This window comes from Phaenicophaeus curvirostris, chromosome 20, assembly GCF_032191515.1.
Source record: "Phaenicophaeus curvirostris isolate KB17595 chromosome 20, BPBGC_Pcur_1.0, whole genome shotgun sequence".
NCBI classification, from domain to species: Eukaryota; Metazoa; Chordata; class Aves; order Cuculiformes; family Cuculidae; genus Phaenicophaeus; species Phaenicophaeus curvirostris.
Genome location: NC_091411.1, coordinates 11,365,827 through 11,391,948, shown reverse-complemented (window position 1 = coordinate 11,391,948; position 26,122 = coordinate 11,365,827). Strand labels below are relative to the sequence as shown.

The 26,122-nt window shown below is 51.0% G+C and overlaps 2 protein-coding genes across 2 annotated transcripts in view; both read right to left on the bottom strand.

Annotated features, from left to right (window-relative positions):
• The window catches only part of LOC138729280 (carboxyl-terminal PDZ ligand of neuronal nitric oxide synthase protein-like), a 34,671-nt gene extending 9,938 nt beyond the window's left edge, over positions 1 to 24,733 (bottom strand). The window contains exons 1-2 of the mRNA XM_069873354.1: positions 24,563 to 24,733; positions 19,751 to 19,822 (exon numbers count right to left, since the gene is read on the bottom strand). Coding sequence (XP_069729455.1) covers positions 19,751 to 19,822; positions 24,563 to 24,667 — 177 coding nt within the window. The 5' untranslated portion in view covers positions 24,668 to 24,733. The remainder of the gene's footprint in view (positions 1 to 19,750; positions 19,823 to 24,562) is intronic.
• The window catches only part of PTGS1 (prostaglandin-endoperoxide synthase 1), a 200,637-nt gene that overhangs the window by 110,089 nt on the left and 64,426 nt on the right, over positions 1 to 26,122 (bottom strand). The gene's annotated exons all lie outside the window — the stretch shown is intronic.

The window sequence follows — 26,122 nt, the reverse complement described above, 5'->3', positions numbered from 1 at the left end:
GAATTGCAGGGAGGGCCAGATGGGTGGCAGTAACACAATTATACCTCAGTCATTTACATAATCACATTAACCTCAGTGGGCTCGGTATCTCTGGAGAGAAACCCAGCTCCTCAGCTGCAGGTGTCTGCAGTCTGAACTCACCTTGTTTGTGTTAGGAATTAAACTGCTACCTTTTAAATGTTGCTTTTGCTGACAGCTAGAAGCGTAGCAGAGCCCTTCGACTCTGGAGACCTGCGTTCACAGCACTGATCCTTACTGGCTCTGCTTTAGGCATTATTTTCCACTTCCAAATACAGCATTTTGACACCCCATATTTTTCACAGTTTCTATCTGAAATCCAGCTCTCCTGGCCAGATCCTCAATTTGTCTAAACTGTATCTGGCCCATCACCAGCCTCCACTGTCTCTGCCACATCACTTTGGAGAAACAGTGCAGACTGCATGACTCGTAGACACTGAGAATAAGTGATAGCAAGCGGCGGAGTGCAGCCTGAAGCCTACCTACACCATGTAATTAGACATCTAATTAGAAATCTTATCTCTTTATACAGTCAGTGGAGCTGCAGGTAGCAACAGAGACGATAAGAGAGCCCAGGCACCTCTTCCAGGAGCCTGAAGCTGACTCTGCGTGTGGCTCCATGTCAGCACAGCACCCAAGCACTGCAGAAAAGATATGCATCTTTCCAGCTCCTCAGCACCCATTGTCAGCCACGCCAGCCTTACACGCAGAAAACTGGGTGGCTTTCATGTTGATCAGGCTTTTGATGCTGCTCCTTGAATTCTTAGCACTCTGCAAGGTTTATGGTATCAGACAGACACTGATTAAACCACAGCCTTTTGATCTCCGTATGAATTATTACTCCAAGACAAGCTCTTTAAAAATCTATCTATAGCACCATTGCATGTGAAGCCAGAGCTAAATTTGCTGTACACGTTTTCTATTTATAGGGAGGAGTGAAATGATGGGTGAGTGCATCCTGCAGACTGTTTTGGGCTGGGGGGCACCCGCAGGAGGTGTACACATCCGTGGGGATGGGACAGACAACTGGGATCGCCGGCCTCAGCACCTGAAAGGGCTTCTCCCACCCTCTTCCAGGCATCCCCTCGGTGCCCAGCACCCCGCTGGGTGCTCCCAGCTCCACCAGGCTGGAGCTTCCCCTCCCCTGTGCTCAGCACCGCCAAACTGTTTCTCCTTGTCTGCTTGCATGAATGCCAATAAAACTGGGATAGATTGTTCTGCCCGCTAAAGAGCTATTTATCTTTCTTTATACACAAATGGCTGGGAAAATACTAGCTGGGCTTTCCAAGAAAGAGAGTGCAATACAATGTATTTTCCCCTTGTAGCAACAGGGGTGCAATTACATTCAAACAAGGCTCTTTACTCAAAGGCTTTAAGCAAAGTCCAAGTCTGGGTTTTGCAGAGATGCTTTTTCTTTCCCTCTTGGACAGAAAGGAACAATCAGGAGCAGTGGCAGTGCATCTCCGGGGGCTGCCAGCGGTGATGGCGAGTCTCTGTAAACCCAGGGAACTCCAGCCAGGTACCACCCTGTAGTACAGGGCTTGAGCTCCAAGCCGAGCCGCACAGCCAGCGTGAGCTGTGAGCCTGAGCTTCAACCGGAGCCGTTCAGCCAGCGTGAGCCGCAGGCTTGAGCTCCAAGCAGAGCCACACAGCCAGCATGAGCTGCCCAACACACATCGCCCTTGCCCCTGTGCTCCTACAGCCAGGGCTGGAGAGGCAAATGGGGAGGGCAGGAGCAGAGCACAGAGCCTAACCCCTGCCTCATCGCACATACACCCCGTGCACGGCATCTGAAGCATTTTCATCCTTGCAGTCTCTGCATCTCTACACATAAGAGGCAGATGGGATACAGCTTCAGTCATTTAATTACTTCCTATCAAGTAGGAATCAGTATTTTAATCAACTGTGATTTATATAAGGACAAAAAAGCACATGAAAAAAATACCCTGCAAGAGAGCAGCCAGCCTGCTATAAAAATGTTTGTGTATAAGCCAGCACACACCTGCACACGTTTCCCTGGCTAACCTGGCGCTGCTGTCAGAGAGCACAGTCTCGGCACTGATATATTTTTTCTTACTATTGAATTGGTGTGATTTTTTTCAAGGTTACCAATAAATCCAACCCACACAGCAGCGTTCATCATCTCTGCTGCCTCCCGAGATTCAATGAATACTCTCTTGCTGCTTGTGCTACCCTGTAGGGGAAAGCTTTCTGGATGCTCTAGGATCTGGAGTTGCCCTTACATGTGGTGATCCAGCAGGCAAGCTGGCAGCTCTCTCAGCTATGGAGACAAGATGGGACATTTTATAAAAAAATGCAGGTCAAAAAAGGGCAAGGCATCTCATTTAATTTAGCAGCTTTATTAATACTATTTCTGAAATGTCTGACCTGGAATACTTTCCATTTCTGCTTTTAAACCCCTGTGTTCGAGTCCTTGCCTTTCATACAGTCCCACACACTGCTGGCATGTAATATTAACTTACCCAAGAGCTAGAGACTGTATGACTAGAAATGTTAATGGTGCCGTGTAATGCATATTTCATCTGATAATTCCACCCAAGCAGATATAAATTACACATGCAGTTACCAGCTTCCATCTGCTGATGAAAGAGATGGTCTAGTGCACACTAGAAATCATATGCAGTTTCCAGCACTAAGAACAACTTGCATCAATAGAGTTACCCAAGGAAACGATTCTTAATGTGATTAATTACCGAGGGTATCGTGTCTTTCATTACGCAAATGAAAACTGTCATAAAACAGAGAGTTTGCAAGTCTTAGAGGCAGGCTCTGCTTCCAAAAAATGCATCTTCTTCATTAACAAAGAGCAGAAGGGCCAGACTCGAGAGAGCCAGCAGAGCCAGCGCTCCCTGCCACGGTTCAAACGGGGCTCGCTGCTGGGCAGCCCAAGTTGCATTAAGGGAAATCAAGGCAGAGGCTCTCCAGGTTTTTGAGACAGGAGTACATCCATGCTCCCAATCGCTGCTGGGCAAGTGCTTTGTTTGCTTGGCCAGGGAGGATGCTGCAGGCTGGGAAATGGATGATTTCTTCTGGCAGCTGTAAATTCTCTGTCCGGCCCCCAGCTTCCCCTCGCCCCGGCCTGGCAGGCTGCAGGATGTATGAGTCCATAAACCACCCCAGGACAATAGGCACTCCCAGCCCCTTCCCCAACCTCGTCTGCCAGATGGACACAGGGAGCATGGCAATGAGGTGGGACTCTGCTGGGCTCTGGCCTCCGGCTGACCGGCTCCAGGCAGCGTCCCCCGGGCAGCAGCCCCTGCTCCTGCTCCTCGGCCGCATCCCAACCCGTGTGCATCCCTCCCGCTGCCGCACGCAACCTCCAGAGCCGAAGGAGCACCACTCTAGGAATTCCAGCCATGATGGATCCAAGCATTTCAAGTTCAGGAATGTAATGAATTTCAAACCGAGCTGACCCACACAGGCGTGAGGACACAGCCTTATCTCGACCGCTGTTTGAGTTACTGACGCTTGGAGTGCTGCCGCTTGGAACCGATGCTCCAGCAAACTCCTGAGATGATGTCCCAGCAGGTGCAGCTTAGCCGAGCGCCGCATGCCGCCTCGGAGCTGACAAACGAGCAGTGTCAGTTCCCACACCCTCTGGACCGCAGGCTGCGCTCCAACCTCTGATCCCCCCTGAGCCTCCGCAGCCCCTTCTGCCTCACATCGCACCTTCCACCACGGTGCTTCCTCCGCTCGGCCGCAGCCGCTCCAGCTGGAAACCGCTGGGTTATGGCCTCTCCTTTGTTCGCCTTGGGAAGCATGTGCCTGTCTGGATCCTATGAACTCGCCGTGCCCGGCGGCGCAGCGCACGCTCCTGGGGACGTGGCCGGGGTGAATGCGGCCGGGCATAGTCGGGGGCTGCGCCGCAGTAACTGGGCAACACGGACACAAAAGCAACGCAGGAAGCGATGGAGACCAGGAGAGCACCTCCCGCCCAGGGGAAAAATGAGAATTTATGATCCTTGGAAACATAAAACTGTTCAGTAGAAAGCAGAAACCAAAGCGGGAGTACAATAGGCAAGGAGAATGCTGGCAACATACTCAAAGCCTTTATTTCTCATTCAAATTAAATCCTTCCACCATCCAACAAATTCTCTGTCCATACCACAGAGTGCTCGCTGCGCGGTGAGCTGGAGCCGGCCAAGGGGCTGCCACGGCCCTGCTGCGCTTCTGGGAGCCCCTGGAAGGGCAGCACAGAAATGGGACCACAGTTCATCACTCGGGATTTATTTATTTATTCCTAGTTCTGTGCTTTGGCAGTGGCACTCGCTGCTTGTGGAGCCAGGCAGGACTCCGGTTCCCTGATGCTGCAGGATGGTGTTTGCAGGTTTGTGCTCCAGCCCTGGAGTTGGGGCTGGGATGCTGTGAGGTGGTTTCTGCTCGTTCATGGGGAGCAGCTACCTGAGCACAGTTCTGTGCCAGACTCCAGGTCAGATCTCAGCTGGACCAGAGATCCCCTGTCCCCCTTTTCCAGGTCTCGGGGCTGGTCAGTCAGGGGCTGAGTTTGCACATTGACTAACCAGCTGTGCAGAGAAGCTGATGGTCCCAACCAGCCTCACCTGGGGCCTCCACCCACACTCCAGGTGGCACAGGAGCTCCATTTAAGCTCAGCTCTGGGTCTCCTGCCTGTTCCTCAGCTTCAGAGCAGCAGTGTTGGTCTCCAGCTCAGCCACAGCCATGCCTGGTCGTGGATCTGCTGACCCTGACCTCCTACCTTGTCCTTTGGTCTCTCTCACGTGCAGAGACCTGCCCAATGATCTGGATCCCTGCTCACACCTGGCTGCTACCCGAGGTCTGCGCTGCTCACCTCTCTCAGGTATGATGGGGTGAGGCCCCTTCCCTGCCAGCCACATTATCAGGGTTGGCTTCCAGCTCCTTGTAACTGAGAGAGCAAAGTCACTGCCTAGGGCAGTGTGTGCCCCCTGCACAGCCACCTTGGTGCAAGGAGATGCACAAATACCTTGCTAATGAGGGTCTGCTGGTCAAATCCCTCACTGATGCCCAAACTTGGTGGTCAGCCCCTCACTGTGACCAGAGCTGAGCCATGCTGCAGACTGAGAGGGGAGGGGGATGAGGGGCAGCCGAGGAAACTGTGAAAACCTCAGTCAAGCTACAAAATCCTTGCATTTCTGGCATCTCCTGTTTGGCATTGTCAGCACTATTTAATTGATCTAATCTGCAGGTCTTCTTGGACTATGCCCCACACCCCTCAGACAGTATGAGGGCACTTCAGACGGGTTCAACCAGTTCCCAGCTTAGCTTACAACTGCTGCTCCAAAAGTACCTTCTTGAAAGTAGCCTGTAAATGGAAAAGGGCACATGAGGTCAGCCCAGTCCTGGCTCTGCCTGTGTTCAGGCTCACTGCAGAGACGCAGGTGTTTTCTGTCTCTCTTTGGAGGACAGAGATCTCTGCAAGAGGCAACACCAGGAACACTGGGCATGCCTGACCTGGCTGCACCCTGCTAACTCCTGTTTTGGCTTTGGAGATGCTCTGGGGTAGTGTGTGAGTGAAGCCACAACGGTAGGTCCAAGAGGAAAAAAATAATCCCTGAGGAAGCAGTACCAAGTATCCCTCTCCTGCTGGAGTTCTGGAAGCCTCAGAGCAGCAGTTTGTGGATTCCAGGAGAGCAAACCATGGATCCCGGCTCTCTGGATGCTCCTTCCCAACAACAACTCTAGGGCTCCACTTGCATTGAAATAAAGCACTGAGAGGTTGCCTCAGCTCGTACAGCTTGTGTGCCCTCTACGCCACCCCTGCCTGCTACTGTCCCAGACTTCTCCTGCCTGTCACCTTGATGGAGTGAGGGTCCACGGAGAGACTGAGGCAAAGAAGCTTCCAAGCACAGTTATGGGAAAAAATGTTCCTTTCAGGAAAGGAGCTGTACAGCTCAGCAGATGACGCCTGACAATTTTCTGCTTTCATAACTGTTCAAGGGCAACCACGCTGGGAGCTGACTAATCTGGAGATGTGAATCCTGAGCTGAGGCTTTTCCCCAAGGTTGGGCAGACGTTCCAACATGGGAAACTGAGGCTGGCTTATTCATCAAGAATTCACCTGGCAAGTCAAGGCAGAACAGAGAGCTGAAATCGGGAGTTCCCAGCACCTACTCATGGTGAGGAGGATTACGCATCCCCACTGCGTGGCATGTATGGACCTGCAATCCCCAGGGGGGCTGCAGTCCCCATGGACACCCAGAAATTGCCTGTGGAGCAGCTCAGGACCCTGCTGCGCCCTGTAGTCTTGAGCCATGCTCCTGACTTTGAGAGCCTGTCTACAGCATAGATGGATTTGGAGAGAAATACCAAACTGTTTCTTAGTGTGTGGAGGGAGAAATACAAGCAGGCACCCACCCATCCCGCTTTCTGAGGCCCTGCAAAGCATTCAGGTGGGCACATTAATACAGGCCTTCCTCTCCATCCCCCTTCTCCTCATCTTCAACGGATCTTATCCTTAGGTCTCAGACTGCTGGGTTCTCGGAACCTTCATGGACAGCTCAATCTTCCCACCTAAAAGTGAGGTTGCAAAGGTTACAGCTGGATTTTAGGTGTTCCTCTGAGCCAGGATGTGGAGCAACGGGTGGCCTGAGTTACACCCATAGGGAAGAGCAGAACTGCAGGGGATGGGAGCTGGTGGGGAGATCAGTGCTGGCAGTGGCTCTTTAATTAGTATTTTCCACCTCTGAAAACAGACAGACTGTTCAGGAACAAAGCTTCTTTGCCTGCTTTTAAAAAAGGGTGGGATAAAAGCAGCCTTTTCATGGCCTCCTCCCTGTTAAAGAGATACTGCGATACCACTGAGCTCCATCCCGAGAGGCACAAGCAGCCTCGAAGCCCAGCGCAAGGTGACATCATCTGGCCTTCGATGCCTCCCCAACAAAAGCACCATTGTGTGACTGTCACTTCCAGGAACCCCCTGCTGTCCCCAGGTCTAATAGGGAGCTTTCCCACACACAGCCCTTCAGTCCTTGTTTCACCAGAGCAAGCCGACCCCTGCTCACAGGGAAGCTGGGTTTTATTTTCCTCCCTACCTCTATTCACTTTGCAGGAGAAAACAAATTACCTTTTCCATCTGCAGTGCTCTGGATGATTAATTAGGTTCAGTAATGAAGTAGTGTCTTGGGACCCCACCCCAATGGAGGCTCATGCACCAGGCACTGATGGTACATGAACACGAAAATGTCCCTACCTCAAAGAGCTGCTAGGTTACTGCAGACAGAAAGTGCTAATTTCATTAGAAGCAGGTCAGATTCACCTGAAATAACCCTTAGACGTGAAACTGCAATTATACGCTGCAATACCTCCAAGGAATTCTGTATTTCTCTATAAACATCATTGTCAAGAGGCCCAGCGGAGAAGGTCCTGGTTTTGCACAGAAGTTGTTTCATATCCTAGTTGCCCCCCAGCCTGGTATGCAGGACAAGAAGCAAGTTAGGAGATCAGGCTTTTTAAATCCTTGTTCATCAATGTTCAAGCAACAAAGCTCAGAAGAGCAGGAGCCAAGACTCTGCGGCAGGCTCAGAGCTCCATGAAAAAGCCTCAGACCCCCTACATGGCTGTGGGAAGGTAACAGAGTATTTTGTGTGTCTTTTTCTCATCCACAAAGCAAGGATGTTCATGTTCTACTACATCCTTTCAGTTCTGGTTACAGCCTGTCCCTTGCAAAGTGACAGCTACCCAGCACCCAGGCAGCAGTGCCAGGACACCACTGCTCGTACAGACACCAACAGGGAGCAACTCAGGGTTTCTGCTGCTCCCTCAAAATCCCTATTGTACATTTGATCCCTTCCCACCCCTCCTTGTGAGCCTGACAGGCCACTAACGCAGAGGCATCTCAGCAAGGTGCGTGAGCCTGGCAGCAGTGGAGATGGTCCTTGCTTCTCAGTGTCATGGCTAGGCTGGGCAGAGAGGGAAATTGGGAGCTGATGTCCTTGCAGAAGCAGAAGGGGAGATGGGACAGGGGTGGTTAACAGGATGGCTTTGCTCTCTCCCTCTCTCTCCGGGAGCTGGTGTTTGCTGTTTGCTTGGAGAGCGAATCAAAATCGAAAGCCCATTTTTAGTTCTGTGGCTCTTCACAGGAGTGTCAGTGACAGTCATTCTTGAGAGAGTGGAGCTCCTGTTCAGCCTGTGAGCAGCCCCCAGCGATGGGAGCCAGGCAGGACCCACCACAGGGTCTCACACTAGCAGAGTGTGACAGCAGAGCTAGTCCTGCCGCTGTGCCGAGGCTCTGACAAAGGTAGGTGCCAGGATATCAGGCCTCTGAATAATGCAACACTTCCCTCCACGTTTATGTAAGGATGCTATTTTAGTGTAGGTAGTCCAGGAGAAGGAGGAGGGCATAGCAGAGGCGAAGGCAGCTGGAGAGTGCTGGCCATGCTCTGTGTGCAGGGATGGAGAGAACCATGCGTGCTCCTCAGGCCCAGGACAGGAGAGTGAGATGAAGATGTAGAAGGAGAGGAGGCCCATGTGTTCAAACCAGGAACTAAGTCAACCCAGCTCCTGCTCCCAAGGGCGCCAGGTGTGATCTGCTGTGGTTTTCCACATCCAGCATCCGTGCTACCCTGCAGCCAGGAGAAACCATGTGGCTGTAGTCTCCTCCTTAAAGCCTCTGACTTCAGGATGCAGGGGAGTGATGCATAGCATGTCCACCTTATCCAAAGGAGGAGGAGGAATCTAGTTTGCTGTAGAGAATCTGGAGAAGCTACATCTGCATGACTAACACCCACTTTTGGTAAATGCTGCAGGGAGGGACCATCTCCTGGCTTCTAAACTTGCTATCACAAGCCATATGCATCTTGGGTTCTGTCCTCCAGCTTCATGTCTTACAGTTTCTCCTAGGCATCTACTAGGGAGATTAGCACTTTCTTTGCATATCTGTAGCTGAGGTAGGAAGCTCAACTTGGCACCTCTAACTTTGAGCAAGCAAAATTCCAAGCTAGAACGAAGATTTGATCTTCATTTGCATTCAGAAACGGCACTTGATTAGAAACCAGACCAGAATGAAAAAGGGAAGGATGTTGAGCTGCCTAGCATGCTGCTATGCGAGGACCAGGTTTTGTGCCTTATTTGCTAGGTGCAACTGGGCTTCATTCTCCTCCAGAGCAGAGCTCTTTGCCAGCTCAAGCCCTGGGTGCAGCTGAACCTCTCTGCTTCTCAGTGTCAGCAACTTTCATGAACAGTCTTGCTAGGTACTGCTCTGAGACAGTCAAGGACTGAAATAATCTGCTTTATTCCCAGGCAAGAAGACTTTTTCAGTGTAGCTGTTAATACTATCGATCCTCGACAGTTCCGCTTGAGAAAACACTTCTTACAGAAAGCCCAGTGACTTATAGTTGGCCTGAAAGCGCTGCACAGAAAGGATGTGTCTGCATCTGAGAGCGCGACAGCACAGCAATTCCAGCCAGGAACAGGTCCCTGAGCTTGGAGGGAGTCAGTCGCTGCAGGGCCACAGAGGCCGTGTGTAGGGTTTGTTAGCAAAGACTTGGCATGCAGCACTAAAAGATCCTGCCTCCTTAATCAAATCAGCAGAGTCAGGTCTGATGTTTAGATGTAGCTATTAAGAGGGATTTTCTAAAGCACGCGATTCCTAATTCCCACTTCAGAAGGAATCGTGGTTGCTCTGAACAACACGAAGGGCACAAATGCCTTTTGAGATCTGCCCAAAAGCTCTTGTATTGTGCGGTTTTGGAATAGAGCAAAAGCGAAGAGTGAAGGGAGCTCACCACTCTCCTGCCAGGGGGCCCCTAGGTAGGTGCCAGCTGTGCCCAGGTGTTGCCCTGGTAGGAAAACCTTAGCAGAACCAGGCTGGCACACTGCTTCTGGCTAAGGAGCCCATGGTTAAAGACCGCTGAAAGCTAATAGAATTGCCTTTAGACCATAGTAACCCTTCCCTGTAGCAATCCCTACATCTAAAGGAAGATCTCTGTGTTCTCCTCAAACTGTCCATAAAATCTGGCTCAGATTTGGGAACAAGACTCCTACTGTAAGAGATAGTCATCATTAAGTGTGTAATTTCTAAAACTCCAGAATGCAAAGCAGTTCAAGGACTTTGTCAGCCTCGGGAGAGCTTCTGAAGTTAATGATGAGAGAAACAGCCTGGGTTTAGATAATGGGAATTGTGGATAAAAGGGGGCTTATGGTATTAGTATTTATTAATGCAGAGGTCCTGTCATCAAAATTGTCCCAGAGCATCGCAGCCAAGCACCAAGGCAGAAGCAAGCAGCCTGGGCTGGGCTTTCAGGCTCTTGGAAAGAGGCTACTAGGTGATTTTGTCAGCGGTTTGCAGGCTGGCAGTGCTGAGCAGTGTGTGTGCAGGGTCCTCAGCTGAAGGACAGTCTACAGACAGCCGCAAAAACAGTTGCAAAGAGTGGGAGCCTGCTGAGGTGTGCCCTGTTAGCACTGCAAATACAGCTGTGACATGTGGTTGTCCCCTTGCTCAGCAGTGACAGGCAGCCAGCCTTGGGGCTCACGCTCGCTTCTACTTCCCTGATACCTGCTCTGCTCCCCAGTGCCATTCCTGGTGTTCCAGGGCTGGCAGTGCTGTCAGCACCTAGGGGTGAAGCTGTGGACATTAATGCGTCCTGTGCTGCTTGCATACAGGTCAATGATCAACCACAAACAGCGCTACCCAGCCCCAGCGCACAGCTTCTCCTGCCGTCAGCTTGGATGCAAGGAAGCAAGACGAGCAGATCAGCATCGCCCCGAGGGGCAATAACATGAAATAAAAAAAACGTGTCTGGGCTGGAAATGTAGGCCCTGTAATCATTAACAGCAGGAGTATGGGCTGCAACAGGGCTGTACCAGTCCCTGATGGTTTGGGATCACCGGACCTTAGTGCTTCCCGAACTGCACATGGCTCTGCGGTAGGTGCAGGGCACTCGGCGAGGCAGCAGCTATCGATGGCAAACACCAGTGCCTGGGCCAGTTCTGCCCATGTGCCTCAAGAGGAACTGTGCCCCTTACGCCCTCCTGGAGCCAGCTGTAAACACCTAGTCCTCCATCACACTGCATCTACTCTTAATGTGTCTCACTGCTCTTCTTCCTGAATAATCTGCTTTTCGCAAGAAAACCCTGGAGCTCAGAGGCATTGTTGGGATTCCTGGGGCAGCAGGGTGATCGGCCCAGTCTGTGATGCTCTTTGCAATTCCAGGGGCTGCATCCTCCTCTCCAGCATCTCTGCAGCAGCAGTGACAGAAGGATGGAGGGAGGGGGAAGTGACTCAGGTGTCCTGAAAACAGCCAGGCGGTTGCCAATTAGTCCAAATAACCCATCTGGCCCAGGGAAAGGCCATTTAGAGAGTGTCTAATCACTGCTGCAGGAAAGAAAGAAAACCATTGTGTGATGCCTTTGAAAAAACCCCTGCTCCCTCATCAAAATATCCTTCCCTCCAGGGACCCATTCAAGATTTTTATCCTGTACATTTATCAGAGTTATTTGGTCAAAACATGAAGTAGCTTGTCGAAGTATTATGTTAAGTAGCACTGACTCTGTTTGCCTTTAGGCCTCATTTAGCAGAGAGCAAAAGCAGAATGAAGAAAACAAGTGCAGAAGCAAGCTCTTGTTTGCAAATCTTATTTTGCCAGGCAGAATTTTGCTTTGTGGCCACAGTCCCTCGGGGCCCCTCTCCTCAGAACACTGATCCATAAAGTACAAAGAACCCTTGCATCAGACAAAACCAAGACAGCATCTATTACACAAAAGCACCCCGTGCTGTGGCACCAGGTCCAGCCTTCCTCCTGTGCCCAGGGCACGCGATCCAAAAACCACAAAGGCTGAGGTCAAAGCACGAGGTTAGACCATAGCTACAACCTGATCTTTTTAATCTTTCCCTGCATGTAGATAGCTTCACCCATGGGGCAGGTTTAAGTGTTTGTGTTTTCATGGACCATTCGGTTTTGTTCCTGCCCCTGAAACGTGTCAGCTTGCTCTGGTGGAAGTCAATGCGTGCGACCCCGTTAGCTGCACAGAGGGTCTGTGCTCCCCGATTGTGGCAGTGGCATCCACACCATGGGCAACCCCAGCTTCTGTGTCCTTGCCCATACAGTTCTCCCTCAGATTAAGGCACCTTCTCAGTAAGTAACTAATCCAATGTGCTCTCTGCCACTCTGGTTGCCATCTCAATTACCTTTTTTCAGACACCAATAAAGCAGCAGCTTTGAGTCGCGGCTGATGGTTCTACACCAGAATGTAATTTGAAAGCCATTATATTTCATCTCTGCTATACTCTAGAGCCAGCTACAGAATTGTTGAAAAAGCTGCTTTATTTCAGACTAGATAAAAGCTTTACAGAGATCTCATACACTGATATTTTAGCTAGTGAAATCAAATGCTTCAGTAATATAATAATAATACTGTTAAAGCCACTTTACTTTACAATTAAAAGGTACCTGCCTCATTGCCAAGATTTAGCATCAGACAAAAAGTGCTATCTTGTTCTATTTAGTGCTAACATTTTAATTTAGCTTTTATGTTTAGCAGGTGCTTTTATTAGCCCTTAACTAAGCTCTGATCCATCATGATTCTCATGCAAAACAATATTAATATGCCTCACTAGTTCCACCCCCTTGCTGGAGAAGCCACCCAGTCTTCAGCGCTCTAAGGCAGGCAATAAAAGGTCACTGTTGCTTAGAGATGAGACATTTCACTGACTGATCCCTCCATCCATCTGTTATCAATCATAGCGAGCACACTCTGAACACGGTATCACTGAAGCATCTACAGTCACCAGTCACCTCTCAAAAACTAGGTCATAGCACATGGCTACTGGAAAAGCTCTAAGCTCTCTTCTGTTACGGTGGCCTGTGCTCACAGCTAGACCAGTCCTCACTGAGCTCAGGAGTGGCAGAAGATCATTATTGTGTGGCAAGAACTCCAGAGGTGATTTAGGGTTGGAGATGAGCAAGGTGGAAACCTACAAGAGGTTATAATCAGTGGGGCAGCTCCACAGCGTGGTGAGATATCCCCAAGCAGTGAGCAGAAGGCTGGATTCTCCCGTAACCTCAGAGGTGTTTATTCCTCTCCTCCCACTCAAGACGTACAAGCAGAGCATAGTCAGTTCACCACAGCCACACAGCGCTGCCTAGAAACACTGCACACGATGCCACTGCAAAAACATCTAATTAAGAGCTTCTTCCCTTTGCATTGTGATAATATGAAGAGCAGAAACTGGACACAACAAGCCGGGGTTAATCTGAGAGATGGCAGACTCAGCTCTTCCAGAAAAGCAGGTTCCACTTTTTTTTTTTTTAAAGCCATTTCTTCAGTTTATGAAAACCTAATTGTCTGTAAGGAGAGCCAAGCAACCCAGGCGTGAAACTTGAGCCTGTCAAGGTGACCTTGGACCTGACAACACACGTGAAGAGGCCTAAGGAGCTGCACCTGGTTCACCCATCCTTCCAATTCCAGCTTTCCCTCTTCCTTGGGCCTCTATGACAAGGGACCTCTGGGAGATACAGTCCCACCTGGCACTTTGGCTAATTAGGGCCACAGGGCATACTGGGAAAGGGGAGAGGCTATAAAACTCAGTGGGAGGGTGGGAAAACTTTTCTGGAGGTGGGATGGAGCTGGGACTAGGAAGCTGTAGTTTTGCCTGCTTCAAGAGGAGGCTGTGCAGTCTGGAGCTGCGGTCACTCATTTTGCCTGGTGAAATGGATTCTCGCTAGACCTTCTGCCAGAGGGTTCACCTCCTTCCTCAGCATCCCAGCAGCATCCATGCTGCTGAAAGGTAAGACCCGTGATGCGGCTGTCATCTCCTAGTTGGCTTCCTCTCCCAGGGGCATCTCTGTCAGGTTTGTTATCGTCTTAAAGACCAGCAAACAGACTGTGGGGACCAAACTCCGGTGCTGTTTGCAGTGAGGAACAGTGAAATGCTCTTCAGTAGAGCAGGGCACTGAGCAGTAGTAGCTTCAGTACTGCCTGCCCTTGTTAAATCAATTAATGAGTCCTCTGGCATGAGATTCAGAAACTGCTAAGAGGGCTGGAGTGGTGAAGGCTCCAGCAAAGGGGTAAATAGGAAGGGATGCGAAATCCACCATATGAAAACAGGGCAATGTGTGTGTCTGGTCTCTACCTCTGGAGAGCAGCTGCCTAGACGGTAATTAGAACATTCAGGTCTAAAAGCCATTCTCTCTCCATACTTAGATCTTTTCCTTTTGGGTAAGAGGATGCAAGAAGCTTCCTGGCAAGGCTCAGGTAGGAGCCTCAGAACATGCTGCAGGACTCCTCTGCCTCCCAGGACGCCCAGCCTGATCCCTATCCCAGTGCAGGAGACTCTGCTATCACTGCAACAAATAGAGGAAAACAAACTAATGAGGTATTAGGGCTAAACTTAGCTGCAATTAACACTTAATTACCATCCTGAAAACATTCGCTGTATTTTGCCAGGGCTTAGAAAGGTAAGACCAATTAGCTTAATCTTGTGTGGTAGAAACCTTAAAGTGCCTCAGATGCCCGTGTGGATGGGACCCTGGGAGTAACTGGTGTTTGTGAAGTGCCTGGAGCTGAGCAATCCTGCAGGTGGGTTGAGTAATGGGACAGAGCCCTGCTTGGGCACTAGTGCCTGGGGAAGAGAAGGGTCCTGTGGCAAGGATGCTCTGAGCAAAAGTCACCCTCTCATGCCAATCTTGGCTTTCTTGACCTGCTTGTCTGAGAGAGTGTTCTCTGTGCCTGTGGCCTCCTAAATAAAGCAGAGAGCAGGTAAGGTGGCAAGCAAAGGTGTGTGCTGGACAGGGAGACACAAGTACAGCAAGACCCAGAGAGCAGGCACGGGACAGAAAGCCATCCAGGATCACCTGTAAATCTCCTTCCAAGTGAAAAACCCAGCAGCTGAGAGTTGTTTCCATCTTTTTTTAGTACTGATCGCAATTCCAGCTCAGATTAACATGAAGCTGGCAGGAAAGCTCAGCTCCGAGCATAACAACTTAGCAAGGGCTTATAGGTAGAATATTTCAGAGGAATCTATGCATGGTAATCTTGGTGAATTTGTCTTCTGTAGTAAGAAGGTTTGGGAAAACTGAAGGGACTGTGTTCTAGCAGAATCTTGTGAACAACGCTATTAGACTTTGGAGGCAGCGATGTTTGCCACAGTGATATATTAAACAGAGGTGGCTGAAGGCTGTCACTGCCCTCTGCCAGCTCTCCTCCTGGGTGTTCTCCTTCAAGAGCAGATAAATGACACTCATGTTCGCTCCTGAATTTACAGTTTACAGCCCGGCATGGCGTTGGTTGCAGGCTGCTGTATGAAGCCAGCCCAGCTACTGGCCTGGGAGCTGTTGGGGTGCAGGGAAGGCAGGATCCATGTTGCTGGCCCTGCCACCTCTGCTTCACAGCATTGCACTGTAGGACTGTAACTTACTCATCCTGATTTAAACGGGTGTTATGTCACACTTCAGCACTACCAGCTGATGTTTGGCAGTGAGTATGACTTATCCTGTTGCTAGATTGCACTTCCTCACCAGAATCCCATGCGGAGAAACTGCAAAATGTTGAGACTTTTCTTAAGAGCATGGACGCAGCAAGAACTATCAGGGTAATAGGGAGGCTGAAGAGAAAAACTGGTTCTTGTGCCAAGGAGAACTCAGGCGGTTTTTTTTATGTACCCTGTGTCAAGATTTATAAATGTTTCTTTTTCTCTGGCACACTGGCCTCTAGGGAAAAAAAACTTCTCAATTAAATTAAACCTAAGAAATGTGGAGGTAACAGAAGAAACACATTAGTCTGGATGGCTGCCTCCTGTTTGTTCACTCTGGTGCTTGGATGGGCACAGCCCCAGTTGGCTGTTCCCCTATGAAATTATTAAACAATACAACATCTGGCTCCTTTCTGAGTGTTAATATCCACTTAGGTCCAAGCTAGACCTTCCAAACAGACCTGAAATTTCTAGGCTTCATAGAATCTTAAGTGCAAATTCCAGGGAAACTAATTGAGTGCCTTGAAGGCAATTAAATGGAGTGACTTGGGGAATCACTGGCAGCAGGCTGCCTGTGGGGATGACAAGCTTTGACACTTACTCCTACCATGTCCTCGTACAACTTGCCACTCAAAATAGCAGCACTTCACTAGGGCTGCTTGACTGGCTGTGAGGTGCTGGACTGAGGGAAGTGTTGTTCTGGGAAGATAACAGCTGACTTTCTGCTCTGGTCAGTGCTAGCTCTGTGGAAGCCTGGGAGTGGATGCAGGGCAAGTTGGGATGTTAACCCTTCACACAGAGCCATCCATGCCCTAGTCTCCCAGGGCAAGGTTTCCCAAGCAACCTCAGGAGCTTCAAGGAAATGTTTTGTGTTTTACTGAACTCATCTTTATCCCTAGACCCATACCCATAAGCATCTTTAGCAAAGCTTTCCTGTTACTGTTTGTGTTGCATGGCTCCATAACATCTTTCCTCTTAACTTCTGTGAGAGCCTTCACCTGGCCAAGTGGAGAACCTGGCTATTTAATTGCTCACCAACAGGCAGCCAGGAGTAGTGTGTCTAGGGAAAGGGTGATCCTGCTGAATCACGGAGATGTTTGGGCCCTTGCAAAGGACTTTCACATTCTTCATATTAGCTGCCAGTTGACTTCTGCGGGAAGAAAAATCATCTATTGTACATAAGCTCCCTAGAATGCTGAGAAGGCTCAAATATCTGCAGATGAATCTACTTCAGCAGACAGCCAGCTCCACCAGAACACTGATTCTGAACATAGAAGCTTCAGCAGGTGCTGCCAGGCACCCCCAGACCTGGAAGGCCTTGGGCAGCAGGAGACAGCGATGTGGCATGCTGCTTCTCCCCGGGAGGTGGAGGAACACCTCCCTGCACTGGGTGCTCGAAGCTGCATGGTGAATCGGACTCAAACAGCAACTTGACGTGCCTGTCGGAGCACAATGTACTTAGCCAAGTAGCAAACTAATTTCATCCCCTCCCCTGCCAGGGCAAGAGGAGGTAGAGGGATTAGTTTGAACTCTGATGATCATATAATAACACGGCAGCTGTATGCAGCTAATAATCCACCAGGAAGATTAGCAAACTTAGTTGTCTAGCTCTGCATAATGGGAAGCTCAGAGCAGCAGCTTCCCAGTTCTATCTATTGTGTTTGCATTCCCTCCAGTGGAAGCATAGAACACAATGAGACAAGCTTTTCCAGTCTGTTATGAAATGGGAATCTAACGTGTGACTAATGGAGTATAGCCAGCAATTCTACAAGCATCCATTCAGCCAGGAATAGGGATTTAAGCTTTACTGTGAGAGTGCATCTTAAGTGCCTACTGCAAAAGAGCAGATCACAATTTCAACAAACTGATGTTAAAACACACCATTTGAGGCTTTCTGGGAGTAACGTCCTATAGCTTGTGTGCTCTGCATGTCCTGATGTCTGCAAGCAGCCTGCTTGGCAAATGTGTGGAGAATACCCTGGTGTACTGCACAGGCAACTGGCAAAAGAGCCCAGAACAAAGCACAGGATGGTCAGATTACAAGGAGTAGACTTAGCAACTGGAGTTGTTGTTCTTCTTACCACCCCCTCCCTCTCCCCACACTCTAAAACACTTTGAGTGCCAGGTAGCTCAAGGTTTTTTCCCCTGAGGCGAGTGCTTTTAATCATAGACTGGAAACCAGAATCAAATATAGAAGGAAGGCAGTTTCAGAGCTTCTATCAATTTACTAATGAATAACTAGAGTAACTGGCTCTGTCAGAGCCTGGGAAGTAGAGCTGTGACTCCTCCTCCTCGTTCCCCATCTGGAGCGGCAGAAGCAATGAGTAAGAGCCTCCTGTGCTGCGGGCCGCCCTGCGCTCCGCTGGCTGGTGGCTCACGCTGCCTCCTCCCATGTTGCAGGGCAGAGAGAGCAGCATAGGAAATGTTGTGCTGGGGCTTGTACTGTGTGACTTTTCTCTTCCGCCCCAGCAGACAATTCCACTGGAACACTGGAGTGCACACGGGATGAAAGCTTCAGCACAATGTGCTCCTGCCAACACCTGGCAAGGCCGCAGGACCTCTCTCGCTCTTGCGGTGCGAACGGGCACTACCGCTCCCAATAAGATGGTAGCAAAATACTAGTTTCCACCAATAGCTCCTTCCAATGTTTCCTCCCAGTTACAACTGGTGCTGCTGAGACTCCATGGGAAAAAACACCAGTATAGACAAGGCCTCTGCATGCAAATGAACGCTACATAAATAACCCCCATCTTCCCTCAGTTCCTAGGTTGTGTACTCTATCCACTAGAATTCTCTTCAAAGCCCTCCCAGTTCATTCTTTATGCTCTAATTAAGGATCAGTGCCAATTAACTATCTTCAATAGAGGAGCATCTTCCGCTCAGCAGCCAGGAAGTGTCTGAATAAGATCCTGCTGTACAATATGCACATGAAAAGGGAAGCCCTCCCTTTTCGGAAAGGGCTTCCAAGATTTAAAACCCAGTATAGAATACAGGATGCCTATTTTGAAAATATTGTGTGATAGAATTAAGTGATGGCATCCACGAATGCAGAGTGGTTCCTTATATGCTTTGTGTGGCACTCAAGTGAGCTATTGCACTGCCAAGGCTCTGAGCTCGGTACCTCTGTGAAAACAGAATGCAATGCTTTCTAGGAACTGAGATTAAAATACTGAGGCTTTTTCTTGCAAGGCTGATAGCCAGTCAAAAATCAGCAGAAGTGCACTGACAAATCTGATGCTAAATAATGATTCAGATCAAAAATTACCAGTAGTTATGCCAGCACCTAAACTGCCCCAGTAATCCTCACCTATTGCCTTTGCTTCCTGTAGGTGTTCACTTGTTCCATAAATAACCACACAGTTTAGCTTGCTGCTGCACCGTGTTCCGAGCAAGAGCTGTGCTAGCAGAGCAGGCAAAGGCAGGGGAATATAATTTTGGAGCTTGGCTGGAGATGAATACATCAGCTCCCCAGCCAGTTACAGCCTAAGTTTAAGAAGCGCTATTCTAAATGAAAATTAGATGGCTAAACACTGCAGGAGGGAGGGGGGGAAAAAGGATAATCCCTTCAAAGCTTTAAAGGGAAGATTCTCAGACCGGCTTCAGCTGATGTGAGACATATGAACAGCCTCAGAATTAAACTGCAAAACTCCAGCCCGGCACAACAGCTGCTTTGCCTTTTGGGGTAGAGACACTTGAACTGGTCGTACACGAAGCAGATGTAAGCTGCCCACCCAGCTACTCGTAGCTAAATGTGGTGACCATTCACAAGCTGTCCTGAAGAATAAAGGACTAAAAGAGGAAGAGCACAAATCTGATGATAGGAGACAGGAACTGTAGAACTGTGCTGGAGGAGGGGGGAAAGCAGCAAATTATTCCATGAGCAGCAGAATCCACAAAGTCTAGTCTGATGGGATTTACATCCGTAACATCTGCCAGGCCACCAATATTTAATAACAACACATTTGGAACTGTCAATGAATTCGAGTGCTTTTGTGGAGCGGATTGTGTACATCTCATTTTTCACACACGCAAAAACCCAAACAGGCTAAATTAGCCTCCTCGGCTCAAGAAGAATCCCTGTACCTGCTCAGCAGACACCAGGGTCTGAGTTTTGCAAAGAGCAGGGGATGGGTCTATCCTAATACACCCTGGGAATCTCTGGAGAGGCTTGTTAAAACCCTGATTATGCTGAGATCTGAGCACCTGATAGGAAAGATGGGGGGGAATGCAAAACAGTGCACTGCAACCAAGTCGCTCCAGGGAATGTAACCTTCTATGTGATGTGGGATTCGGCTCTTTTGAACTTACCCGGATCCTCCTCATGGCTGCCACAATCTCCACACGGCTGTTGGGCCTGGGTACGTCCAAGCTGCCGATGTACTGAAAGACAGAACAGTGAGATAGCTGTAACTCACGTCATTCATTTAGTCCTTGTTTAGTTAGACTTGCTTGACCCAGCATATGGTAGGAACATCTGTTGTGGGTAGCATTACCAAAGCCAGGCGGAAGGAGGTTCATGGACTTCCAAAGTTTGGTGTGAGCCTCTGACCTCATTTGGACCCTGGATGCACCCTTCCCAGTGCTTTGCAGGGCAATGTTGGTTGTTAATCAAGTCATGATCTGTGGGTCTGAAAATGGGACTGTCCATCCTTTGTCATTCCTGACTACACCTTCTTTTAAAAGACTCAAAGCTAAAATTTGCCAGGAGGTACAACAACTAGCTTTCCTGGAAAAGGCTTGTGATTCTGGCCTAGCTTTTCAGTCTGGACAATCTTCCCCCTGGACACCGTGTTCCCTGCTTGGCTGGACCAGCTCAGCTGTCTGCAGGATCCTGGTAAACCCACTGCAGTCTGTCACAGGCCAGCTGTTTCAAACTGCCCTTCAGGGAGCTGCCATCCTAAACAAGCTGCCAGGCTGGGCTGCGATAGCGGCTGCCCTTGCTGTTGGGTGTCTGTGTTTCAGTGTAAGCATCGCTGCTAGCAGGGCCCCTCGCTCAGGGCTGAGAGGCGGGCAGACACCGCGTCCCAGCGCCTCTGTTGCTGCGCACACCTCCAGCTTTCTGCGACTCGGCTCCCTGCTCTCTCGCGTGCAGTGTCAGTGCTGTGTGGGTTGTTAGGGAAGACCTGCAGGCAGACAGCTTCCTGCTGCTGGTGGTTTTCCCTCCTGTGTGCTGTTCCCTGCGCTGCCCGTACTGCTCTCCCTCGTGCTGGGCTGTAATGCTTGTGTGTCAACACAGACTCCGGTTGTGCCACGGCACGACGGTACCTGTGAGAGCACACACGGCACAGATGGACAGGAGCGATGCCTGCATCGCTGTCAAGCGGAGGAGACACAAAGCTGCCAGCTCAGTGTTGGGAGTGAGGAAAACATGCGGTGTCCTGGACAGTCACCTGGCTGGTGGAGCAAAAGGGCGTTAATGTTATGAGTGGCGTGGCTCACAGCTCTGTGGAAAGACTTACACATCGAGGGCATGATGGTGAGGGAAAGAAAAATGTCATCTGAGTGAGAAGGTGAGCGGCCCAATGAGTGATGCCAGGGCTGGTGCTGGGTGCAGCTCTGCGGCTGTGGCCTGGGCAGCTGCACACAGCGTCGGGGGTTCCTGTCAGGGTCTGTCAACTGCCTTGGTGACACGCAGCCCATCTCTGCGTGGCTGTCACAGGCAGGTTAATGGCAGAGGCAGAGAGCAGTTTAAAAAGCTTGGTCCCCCTCAAAAGCATTTGATTCGTGAATTGTGTCTGGTTTTTGAGTGCGTGGTTTCAGGTTGTAGAGGTTATTTGGAAGTTGCTCCCTGAGGAGAAGGGGCAGCTAATCAGGAGGCCCCTGCAAATGTTCAGGGTGATAATACACATATGAACAGACAAAATACTTCCCCAAGAGCATCCCCATTGCTATCACTGTTACTGGCATAATTCTGGTTTTATTTCTCTACTGCGTTGCTTGCAGAGGGTTTTATCTTTGAAAAACTTAATAGGGCTTTCAAAGATGAGTTCTCCTGGCTCAGTATTTACTGCTCTTCTGCCTGCCTTGAAATAAACACCGCAAGCAATTTGAAAGGTCATCTGGCTTTTCTAATTCTTCTGTAAATGCTTTGGCAAAATGGCATTTTTAAGATCAGTTGGGTTCAGTTATAGCCTTTGGTAACTCACAGGAGAGTCAAAGCACTTGGACCATGAAAGCTTGAGGGCAGCACGGATGGGAGCAACAGAGCTAGGATTTCCCTCTGCCTTGGTTGTGAGGGCATATCAGTATTGCTCCAGACCTGAAGTCTCTCTGGTTTGCAGGCATCTCCTTCCCCATTCCGCGGTGGCTGTCGGTACAGTCACAGGTAATCCAGATTAATTCAGTGCAGCTGGCTGGCAGTTTCTCTGTGAACAGCAGAGCTGCTGTGGGGGAAGAGGCCACGCTACCAAAGATAAACTGATAGGTGGGGGCAAGAGGAGAGCTGGTGACTGCTGAGCCAGAGCAGATTCTCCCAGACTTCCTGCTTTGGCCTTGCTGAGGAGTTTGGTTCCTCAGCACAAGAAGGACATGGATCTGCTGGAGCGAGTCTAGAGGTCCTGGCCCAGGTTGCCCAAAGAAGCCATGGCTGCCCCATCCCTGGAAAGGGTTCAAGGCCAGGTTGGATGGGACCTGGAGCCCCTGATCCAGTGGGAGGTGTCCCTGCCCATGACAGGGGGTGGGACTGGATGGGCTTTGAGGAACCTTGCAACCCAAACCATTCCATGATTCTATGCTCCCATATTGAGCCCTGCCTGCTCACAAAGCACCGTACAAACAGCCACCTCTCCAAAAGGAGCTCCCAGCATTGACCTCCTGAAGCTTCTTCCTGAAGATTATAAGGCAAATAAGACAGTTTGGTATGTGGAGATTAGAGACTAAACATGGTCAGTCAGATTGCCTGGTGCGAGGCACCTGGCAGCCACTTACAGCCTTGTCATTGTCAGAGTTGCAGTTGAGTGATGTGCCCACAATGAGTGTCCTAATTGGAAGAGACAGACGCGAGAGCAGAATTGAGCAAGCATGTTACTAAGGTAATGCAAGCCCCATCTCAGACCCACACATCTCACAGCGCCTTAGCCACTCTCTGAATAGCTCTGGATGCCTGAAGCCATCAATCTGAAGAAGCCCATTTCACTCAGTTAAAGGTACAATTGCTTCCCATCTCTTAAAAATCAAAATAAGGATTTTTCTCCTCCTCAGCACAGTCGGCGGTGCAGCAAATGTTAATTTAAATAAAAGCAAAGATTGTTTTTCACTTCTAAGGAAGAGAGATTTTAAAAAGACATGATTAACTGTCTATTCAGATCCATCCTATATCCTGCTTAAATCTTACAGCAGTTTTAGCAGGAAAACCAAATTGCACAAAATCCGCATTTCAAAGCTTTATTTGAATATATATGTCCCTTCTTTCCAACTCGGGAGAGAGAAGGCGTGAATTCCATTTCTAATCTGTGTTAGGCCACCTGCAAAGAGGGGAAGGGAACCCTAGAGTTGCTCCAGCAAAATGCAGTTCTTGTCAGCTGAATTATAAACCCGCTCCCCGTGCTGCCTACAGAATGTCAATTCCAATGGAGTCACTTCTGAGAGTGACGCTGCGCTGCCAGGCTGTTCTTCCTGATCAATATGAGATCTCTGACAATTATTGCTATTTCTCTGATACCTGGAGACCGAAAGTGTTTGAACGAGGACCCTGCCTGCCCAGCTTTTCATGCAGGGAACAGGTCAGATGGCACTAATACCAAGAATCATTGAATGATTTGAGTGGGAAGGGACCTTAAAGATCATCCAGTTCGAACCCCTCTGCCATGGGCAGGGACACTTCCCACTGGATCAGGCTGGATGAGTGCTTTAAGCAACCTCATCCAAACATCCAACCTCAAAGCCTCATCCAAGCAGCATCTAAGCCTGCTGGCTTCCAAGGGAATACTGATCTGTTGCTTCACTGTGACAGGAATGAGGTCCTGCCCCATGGGGACAGGACAGGCACCAGAGCAAGGATGCACACAGGCACCTGGCACAGGCAGCGTCCACTGTGAGGGCTTTCCAGATGAGTTCTCAAATGCAGCGCACATGGAGGCTTCTAAGGATTAGACAGCTGGAAAAAAATACTGGGAAAAGAGCAAGAACCTGTTTGATTGTGATAATTAAATGTGAGGCTTTCTTAATTTATGGGTGCTTTCTGTAGACTCCCTGGGACCTGGCACAGAGGGGAGGAAAACATCACAGGCAGGGCTGGTGGAAATGGTGAGCCCCTGCGGCCACCAGCTTGTGGGGCCACTAGCCCCATGGTTGGCAAAGCCCCAGTGAGCAGGAGTCCCGTAGCCACCAACTTGTAGGGCCACGAGAGACCCATGGCTGCCAGCACAGCCCCTGTGGTCCCCAGCCTGCGGGGCCAGCAGCCTCATGGCCAGCACACACCTGTGGCCACCGGCCTGCGGGGCCAGGAGAGGCCCATGGCCAGCAGCCCTGCAGCCACCACCTTGCAGGGCTACCAGCTTGTGGGGCCACTAGCCCTATAGCCAGCAGCCTGTGGGGTCAGCAGAGACCTGTGGCCCGCAGCCACCAGTTTGCAGGGCTACCAGCTTGTGGGGCCATTAGCCCTATTGCTGGCACAGCCCCTGTGGCCACCAGATTGTGGGGCCAGCAGCCCTGTAGCCACCAACCAGCTTGCAGGGCTATCAGCTTGTGGGGCCACTAGCTCCATGGCCGGCATAGCCCCTGTGACCACCAGCTTGCAGGGCTACTAGCTTATTATGGGGCCACTAGCCCCATAGACTGGCACAGCCCCCGTGGCCATCAGATTGCGAGGCCAGCAGCCCTGTAGCCACCAACCAGCTTGCAGGGCCACCAGCTTGTGGGGCCACTAGCTCCGTGGCCGGCACAGCCCCTGTGGCCACCAGCTTGTGAGGCTACGAGTTTGTGGGGCCATTAGCCTCATAGACTGGCACAGCCCCTGTGGCCACCAGCTTGCAGGGCCACCAGCTTGTGGGGCCACTAGCCCCATAGACTGGCACAGCCCCTGTGGCCACCAGATTGTGGGGCCACTAGCCCCGTGGCCGGCGCAGCCCCCGTGGCCACCAGCTGGCGGGGCCACTAGCCGCGCGGCGGGCGGGCTCTCACCTTCGCCTGGAAGTGGATGCCGTGCTGGAAGGCCTCCTCGTTGTGCAGCGGGACGCGGGAGTCGCAGCCATCGTCCACCAGGTTGTAGCGGCTCCTGACGGGCATGGCGGGGCCGCGGCCCGCGCCGCGCAGCCCGAGCCCGGCCGCGTTTGAACGAGCGGCCGCGGAGCCGCCGCGGGGCCCGCCCCCCCCGCGCCATTGGCCGGGATGGGGGACCCGCCCCGCCCCTGGGCCCCCCCCCCCCCCCGTCCCCTGACACCGCCCCGCGGCCCCCCGACACCCCTCGTGTGGCCCCCCCGTTCCCCTGCTGCCCCCTGGCACCATCCCCTGCCCCCCCGCTGTCCCCCGACGCTGCCTTGATGTCCCCACCCGCCGATGTCTCCTGCCACCGCCCCCCCCGTCCCTCTTGCTGTCCCCTGCCACCATCCCGCTGTCCCTTTGTCCTCACGGTGTCACCCCCAGTGCCCACCATCCCATTGTCCCCCTCGGTGTCCCCCCGGTGTCCATCATCCCCCCACTGTCCCCTGCCACCGCCACATGTCTGCCTGGTGTCACCCCTGGTGCCCACCACCCCGTTGTTCCTCCTGGTGTCCCCTGCCACCACCCCATGTCCCCCCAGTGCCCGCTGTCATGCTGTCCCATTCGGTGTCCCCTGCCACCACATCGGTGCCCACTCCATGTCCCTGTCTATGTCCCCTGCTATTATTCCTGGTGCCTGATGTCCCCTGCCACGGCCCTGTGCCCACCCCATGTCCACCCCAGTGTCCCCCCCAGTATCCTCCTGTCATCCTCCGCTGTGCCTGCCGCATTGTCCCCCCATTGTCCCCTGCCATTATCCTGCCCCGCTGTCCCCTCAGGTTTCCCACAATGTACCCACCTCACATCCATCTGTCCCCCTGTTGTCCCCCACCACCTCCTTGCTGCTCGCCCTAGTGTCACCCCCGGTGTCCCCTGCTGCCTGCTCCATTGTCCCCCCGGTTTCTCCCGCTGTCCCCCGCCACCACCCCTCTGTCCACCCCATTGTCCCCTGGCTGGTGTCATAGAATCATAGAATCACCAGGTTGGAAGAGACCCACTGGATCATCGAGTCCAACCATTCCTATCAAATGTCCACCCGTTACAGGAAAGATCAGAAGCATGAACTGTGTAGGATCCCAGGGGTGGAGGCCTAGATGTGCTCTGATCTCCTCTGCGTTCCCCAGCATTAATTTTTGAGTGATCAGTTATAACGTTTAGTCATACAAGTTACTCCCTGGCTGGATCCTTGAGCGCTGTTGGACACCACCTTTTATGTGGCTTCCACGTTAGCGAGAGAGAAAATTTTGACCACAGGCAGACAGTGCACAGCTCGGTCTCCGTCTCAGGAGCGTAATCATCTGAGTTTCTTGGCGTCTCTGAGTACTTATAACTCAGTGGGAGATGGGCAAGAGCCAAAAAATCAGAAAGTTGTAATTAAGAGAGGGAGGAAAAGCCCAAAGAATTAATATTGGTTCAGTGACTGCGACCCTACATGTTCAAGTATTTTGTAGCATTAGCAGTTCGTTCTGGCTCTTGCTCTGG